The following is a 7,939-nucleotide window of genomic DNA, read 5'->3' on the forward strand; positions in this document are numbered from 1 at the left end:
CTCCCACAAAGGACTCTGTAAAACAATAGAGGCAAAAGTAGCACCACTGTAATCCCTAGGGAGGGAAGTGAAAAGGCTTCTCCTTATTTCTGCCCGGAGCACGGATCTAAGGGCCTTCAGATGGTAATGTTTTCAACATGGTATTGTTAACTGCCTTGAATCTGTTCTGACTCTTAACGACCTAGTATAGGGTTTCTGAGAAGTGGCTGGTGGAATTGAACCACTGATCTTGCAGCTCAAACTGCCGTTGTGGTCCAGCACATTATTGCATCACCACACCAGGACTCCATTTTCAGCATAGGCACCAACAATGGGCTAAAATCACCTTCCAGTTGTTTATTAGGCAAAAGACGATTGTGAGGGCAGAGGATCATGATAGAACATTAGGAGTATAGAGAATGTGACTTTTGTAAACAGAATGGTTTAGAAACCATAACACCAACCTTGGAAATTCACAGATATAATAGAGAGATCTCAGGCCCAGAAATACCTGGACTGAACAGGTAAGTAGAAGAAAGCTAAGGACATTCAAATAGTTATATGGATGTGATCAATTGTAAATACAGCTAAAGACATCTGTTATAATTAACTCTGGAGAAACACATAACCTAGTTTAACAAGATGTACTCTGGAGACATAATCTGGGGTTTGTGTTTATGATCCTTGATTAATTAACCTCTTCATGCCTGAGGTTCTTCATGAGTATAGAAAATAATTATAAATTTTTGTAAGAATTAGTGAGTTAACATGTACAAAGCTTTTTTTTAACTTTGTCAGTGTTGCTGTTGTTGTCAAGTGCTGTTGAGTCACTTCTGACTCATAGCAATCCTGTATAGGGTTTCTGAGGAGCAGCTGGTGAATTTGAACGACTGACCTTGCAGCTCAAACTGACTTTGTGATCCATCGCTTTATCCTGCAATGCCACGTTAATTGCTGTTGAGTTGGCTCCAAATCATAGAGACCCCATGTTAGACTAAAACAGAATGAAAGATTTCCAGGCCCTGTATTATACTCTCAAGTGTGTTAGCTATCATTATTTTTATTATTATCATTCTTCCCAGAGAGTATTCAAAGTGCTTTATTGAATCAATCTTAACAAAATCTCTTTGAGCAACTGATACTTGATGAAGTAAATTAACTTACTCAGAAACACACCATTAATAAGTGGTGGGGTTAGGATTTGACCTTCAACATTACATACGTTAAGGTTATCATGCTCCATAGAAACATAATGTAGGAAGCACGTATCAGACTGCCAAGTAGATATTTTAGCAGAAGGTGTATAAAGGGCAACTTATTTGGTGTTTATGTTTATGAAATTTATATTCATCCGAGCAAATTCACCAAATAAAAAATATAAAAATTTAAAAATAAAAGAAAATCCAACCAACATAGTTATAGCTGTTGTTAGGTGCCAAGTGGGTTTCGACTCATAGCAACCCTGAATAGGGTTTACAAGGAGCAGCTGATGAGTTTGAACCATCAACATTGTGGTTAGCAGTCCTGTGCTTATCCTACATTTTTACAGCAGGACTCTGGTCAAGATAGAAGCAACTTTTAAAGTATATCAGAATGCTTTATACATTTTATTTTTTATATTCTTATAAATGTATTTAAGAGAGTTGTTGTTGTTGTTGTTAAGTGCCATCGAGTCGGGTCCTACCCATAGCGACCCTGTACAGGGTTTCCGAGGGTGTAAATCTTTAGGGGAGTAGAAAGCCTCATCTTTCTCCCGCGGAGCGACTGGTAGTTTCGAACCGCTGACCTTAAGGTTCGCAGCCCGATTCGTAACCACTACGCTACCAGAGCTCCTTATTTAAGAGAGTAGAAATATCTAAATCCCAGACTGATTTATTCTAAAATAAAGAAATGATTCATTCTTTCCTTTTAAAACTTCTTTAATTCTCAAACAAATCCAGTTGTGATATTTGATAAAAGAAAGCATTGTAGTTACGTTTTCTCTGACGTGCATGTACTTGGCCTGAGAAATACTTCTTCATTTTTTTTAAGTACAAAATCATACCAGCAAAATGTGGGTCTGTGAAAGAGAAAAAGAGAGAGGAAAATAACTGTTAATAAAACAGAAAAAAATGTATCTCCTTCTCATGTAAATATTAGTACATTCTAAGCCAATGACAAGCTATTTCTTCAAATGCAGAGAGTTGAAACAAACCCTTAGGATTGCTTCAGTTCCTTCTTATTTTGCTTTGTGGTTAACCAAATGACTGTTAGAAACAAACAAAAAAAAAAAGTGTTGTGTTTCAACTTCCTCTTCACTTTTTGTTTCATTGAAATATTTACAGTGTGTAGAAAACACAGCTTAATATGGAAAAAGTTGAACCTTAAACACAATTCCTGTTTGGCTTTTGTTTTGTTTTTTCCTATGTTTGAAATTTGTTTTGAAACCTTTTACTATGAATTGAGTGAAGGTTAGAGAGTACATGTTTCTGCTCCCATAAGATTTACAGCCTCAGTAACCTTATATATGGTTGCTATTAGCTGGAACTGACTCAACAGCACACCATTACAAATACCATGACATTAGTGATTCCTGATGCAATCTACAGGATTAGGTTGTATCTTGAGTAAATCTCTTTTTGGAGCTCAGAGGGACCTACTCTCACCATGAAAGAAGAGTTGGGAGTAGAGGGTATCCTTTGGACCTGTAGCCCCGGCATTGTGAAGCTCCTAGGTCCAGGGAAAGATGGATGCCAAGATACAAAGAAATCTCCAGGGATGCTGGGTCTATAGATGATAAAAGGAAATAAAGACTTTTCTCCAGAACTGGTGCTCTCAGTTTGGACTTCTAGTGGCCTTATATAATGTTTCTAAGGAGACGTTGTTGTTGTTATGTGCCGTGGAGTTGATTCCAACTCATAGCGACCCTGTACAAGGTTTCTGAGGCAGTAAATCTTTACGGAAATAGAAAGCTTCATCTTTCTTCCATGGAACAGATGGTAGTTTTGAACCACTGACCCTGAGACCCTGAGGTTCACAGCCTGATTCATAACCACTGTACTACCAGGGTGGGTTTGAAACACCAATTTTGCATTTAGCCACCCAGTGCCTATCCTAAAGAGCCACACCAAGACTATTCTTAGTTATCTAGTGGTACTATAACAGAAATGTTTTTTCTCTGAAGATTAGAAGGCTAGAAGTCCAAATTTAGAGTGCCTACTCTACAGGAAAGGAGCTCTGGTAGCGTAGTAGTTACCCTTGGTACACAATACTTCCCTCCTTCAATCATCTGCTTCATTCAAAACAGGCATCTTGGAATAAACTTTTTTTTTTTTTTTTTACTTTAATAGTTTCTTGAGAATGTTAAATAAAGTTTGGGCAAAGGACTTTGAAATTACATTAATCTTATATGATGCAATTTGATATCAATAGAAGTTTCTTTTGCTAAGCTTATTGAAAAGACATTTAGAAAGTAATGATGCATTAAATTGTTAAAAGAAAATAGGAATTTTACAAGGTTAGAGAATATAACTTGTACTTTTACAGAAGTATTAAAAATGAAGCATTTTACTGATGAATTCTTTCAGCAATGTAAATGAACTCCTTCGCATAATTATTGGCTTGATCACTGTGTTGCTTGAACTTTGTATTTATAAATATTAGGAAGAGTAAGGAAAGTTATATTGGAAACCAGTAAGGAGAGGTAAGGAAACTGGGATGCAGGACTAATATTAGATGAACATCTAACATGAGTCAAATATAGTTTTATACACTATGCTAATGACAAAAATATAGAGCAAATGACAAGACAAATATGAGGATGTTTCAAAAGTTCATGAAAATGATACTAAAAGATAATGGGATTTTTTCACAAACTTTATGAAGACAGCTAATATAGGGGGGAAAAAAAGATTGATTGTAAAATACATTTACATATATATGTAATGAACTTTTTTCAAAATGTGTTGAGATTTTCATTCATTATTGGGTATTTATGTAATTACTTTATTTCTCACAGTATAGTGAAAATATATGTGTTGTCATTTTTATAATTACAATCTGAAAATTCTTGATTACACCGTACAATTATACAATTACTACCTAGAATTATGTCACAACAACTTTTAGGCAAATTAAAAAGAGAATCACTTATTATAAGCATCAAACATTTAAATACACAGTCTATGTAATATAAAAGAAATGCAGTAAATATTATTTTAAACAGACATATATATTTTATAAATCTTATCTTAATCTAACTAAAATATTAAAATTCTGAAAATGTCTAGGCAAAATAAATAATGGCATATAAAACAAAAGCACATTTCTGATCATCCTAAAATCACTCCATTCTTCTTATGGTGTTGGTGAAATATTGAAAGTAGTATAGCTTTCATTACATTGTTGTTGTTAGGTGTCATAGAGTCGGTACCGACCCATAGCAACCTTATGCACAGCAGAACGAAACACTGCCCAATTCTGGGCCAACCTCACTACTATTGCCACACTTGAGTCCATCGATGCTGCCACTTAGCCAATCCATCTTGTTGGGGATCTTCGTCTTTTTCTCTGACCCTCCACCTTACCAAACATGATATCATTACATTAGAAATACACATACACAAGCAAAACCCACACTATTAATATTCTTTGCTGTTATTTATCTTAATTAACTCTCAATATTGCACTTAACCTGGATGGCTTCCTTTGTGGAAAAAAAAAAACAAAACTACAGCTGTTAGAGGTTGTTTTTAAGTGCCGTTGAGTCTATTCTGACCCATAGTGACCCTGTATAGGGTTTCCAAGGAGCGACTGGTGAGCGTGAACCACCGACATTGCAGTTCAAACTGACTTTACAGTCCAGCACACTAACCCACAGCACCACAGCATTGTTGTTATTAAGTGCTGTAGAGTCAATTACAACCCATAGTGACCCTGTATAGGGTTTCAGAGGAGCAGCTGGAGAGCTTGAACTCCCAAATTTGAAGTTCAAACGCCTTTGCAGTCTGGCACATTAACCCACAGCACCACATCAGGATGCCACACCATATGGATGGCAAATATCAGCATAGATGACAAACTTATTAAATGCAAAGTAATTTTTCCAAAACTATTATTTTGAAACATCTTTTAGAGTTTTCAAGTTCCAACCACCATGTTCTCCAAAAGTTCTTAACCAAATATTCACCCCATTAAATCTAAGCACCATGTGTAAAATTTTTAAAAGGAACTTGAAAATATTGAGCTAAAACCAATAACATAATGGACTAAATTGTATACCTCAGAAATATTTGTTAAGTTGGCTAGGCCATGATTCTAACTACTGTGTAGTTGTCTTCCATTTTTTGATCTTCCAGTGCTATGTGTTTCAAATTCTAACCTCTATATGTTAATAAGGCAGGATTATTGTGAAGTATATCTTTAGTCACAATCTTACAACTCGACAGCATACAAAGCCATACTGTAAGTTTTAAAAGGTAGTCAACTGTGTGGATCATAACTATGGATAACATTGAGAATAATGGGTATTCCAGAACACTGAATTGGGCTCATGAGGAACCTGTACAGAGACCAAGAGTCAGTCGTTCAAACTGAACAAGTCAACAGTCGATGGTTTAAAATCAGTAAAGGAGAGAACAAGAGGATACTGAATGTTTAAAATCAGGAAAGGTATGCATCAGGGTTGTATCCTTTCACCACACTTACTCAATCTGTAAACTGAGCAATAATTCAGGAATTGGATTATATGAAAAACTTGGCATCAGGATGGGAGGAAGCGTTATTAACAACCTTTGATATGCAGATGACACAAACTTGCTTTCTGAAAGTGAATAGGACTTAACATATTTATTATGAAGATGAATGCCTTCAATATAAACTGCATCTTAATGTAAAGAAAATGTAAATCTTCACAGCTGGACCAATAAGTAACATTTTGATAAATGAAGAAGGGATTAAAGTTGTCAAAGACTTCATTTTGTTTGGACCCACAATCAACATTAATGAAAAGAAGAAGTCAAGAAAAAAAAAAATAGGAAAATCTGTTGCAAAATACCTCTTTCAAGTGTTCATAAGCAAGGATGTCAATTTGAGGACTAAAGTGCAGCAGACCCAGGTATTTTCAGTGGCTTCAGGCATGTGAACTCTGGACAGTGAGTAAAGTGGTGGTGGTGGTGGTGTGCTGTCCATTTGGTTCTGACTGATAATAACCCTGTATAAGTTTTTTGAGGTAGTAAATCTTTACGGGCACAGAAAACCTCCTCTTTATCTGCCAAGTGACTGGTAAATTCAAAGTGCTGAACTTGTGGTTAGCAGTCCAACACATAAATACTATACCACCAGCTCCAATGAAAAAGGGAAGACAGCATTGATATAAATGAATACTGATACAAATGAATTATGGTGTTGTGAAGAATATTTAAAGTAGCATGAACTTCAGAAGAACAAACAAATCTGTCTCAGAAGTACAGCCAGAATGCTCCTTGGAAGTGAGGATAGCAAGAATTGGTCTCTTGTCCTTTGGACGTGTGGTCAGGAGGGATCATCCCCCAGAGAAGGACACCATGCTTGGTAAAGTGGAGGATCAGTGAAAAAGAGGAAGCCCTCCAAACAAAATGTATTCACACAATGGCAGTAACAATGGGCTCAACTTAAAAATAATTGTGAGGGTGATGTGTGACCAGGAAATGTTTGTTTCTGTTGTGTTTAGGGTCAATATGAGTCAAAACCAACTTGACAGCACTGAACACCACCAATAGCAATGGTTTTAATGCTGGTCCTAAATCAGAGCCAACTGATTTTTATCACAGTAATTTTTCTTATTATCTAATTTTCATGTTTTTAAATTTTCTTAAATATCACTGAGACGTTCTTTATGTAATTCACTTCTACTTCCTGTAGTAAAATTTTAGCAGGTAAACCTTTTCTCTTATCTTAATTAGTATATTGTTGTTAAGTACTGTTGAGTCAATTCCAACTTATAGCGTTGTAAGTTGGAATGACTGGTGGGTTGGAATTTCTGATCCTGTAGTCAACAGCAGAACAGTGCTTATCCTGAAACACCGCATTGCTGAATATTGTATTAGGCTTTGTTGTATTCTTAATGTTAAGATTTCCCTCTTCACTTCTGCATAATGGTAAGTAAAGGTAAGCCTGTCATTTTCCCATATATACAAAGGGCATATTATCCTTTGTTTCCTTGTCTATTGACATGTTGAACTTCAGTGCAATGAAAATAATTTACTTAAATTTCTAGTTTCTGGACAAGATTTACATTGGTGCCCCTTCTGAACCGAAGGGAAAATAATCCGTCCTTCTTTACAGTTATAATTACTATAAAACTTTATTTGTTGACAAAAGGAATCCCCTAAATTTAAATGACAAAAGTAGTAGGTGCTGAAAATTACATCATCTAAATCTAAATATATCATTAATATGTCACAGACATCAACTGGAGATTAAAATATCTCCCCATCGCTAGTCTATCTGGACATGACTTTCCTCTCTGTCTTTCTCACTGTCTGTCACTGATATATAAAGTTGCTGATATTTCTGCTGAAAATGCTCATGTTCTTTTGGTATTTTCACAAGAATTTTAATTAATCCAAGGGCAATAAAATTACCACTCAGTATTTAGTAATGTTTCTTACTTCCTTATTGAGGTTTCAATGACTAAATATACTGATAACAAGAATTAGATACTTGCTAGAAAAGTTTCAACTCTTCAAATTTGGTTTATACCTTGTCTAAATACATATGATTATTTTTGTTATTTTTATTCTTTTGACACTGTATTATTTACAGGCATAGCTTAGAGGTATGCTGGTTCCAGACCAAGGCAATAAAGTGAACATTGCAATAAATCAAGTGAAAGATTTTTTGTTGTTGTTGTTTCCAAGTTCATATGTTTATATTATAGTCTATAGTGAATTCCGGTATGGCACTAGAGGATAAGCACTGGACTGCTAACCCCAGAAATGTC

At 35.4% G+C, this 7,939-nt stretch overlaps 1 protein-coding gene across 1 annotated transcript in view; it reads right to left on the bottom strand.

The window, feature by feature from the left end:
- Positions 1 to 1,950: 1,950 nt before the first annotated feature.
- The window catches only part of LIPI (lipase, member I), a 75,088-nt gene continuing 69,099 nt past the window's right edge, over positions 1,951 to 7,939 (bottom strand). The window contains exon 10 of the mRNA XM_006866448.1: positions 1,951 to 2,038. Within this exon, the coding sequence (XP_006866510.1) occupies positions 1,951 to 2,038 (88 nt within the window). The remainder of the gene's footprint in view (positions 2,039 to 7,939) is intronic.

The sequence above is a fragment of the Chrysochloris asiatica genome, unplaced genomic scaffold, assembly GCF_000296735.1.
Source record: "Chrysochloris asiatica unplaced genomic scaffold, ChrAsi1.0 scaffold00091, whole genome shotgun sequence".
NCBI classification, from domain to species: Eukaryota; Metazoa; Chordata; class Mammalia; order Afrosoricida; family Chrysochloridae; genus Chrysochloris; species Chrysochloris asiatica.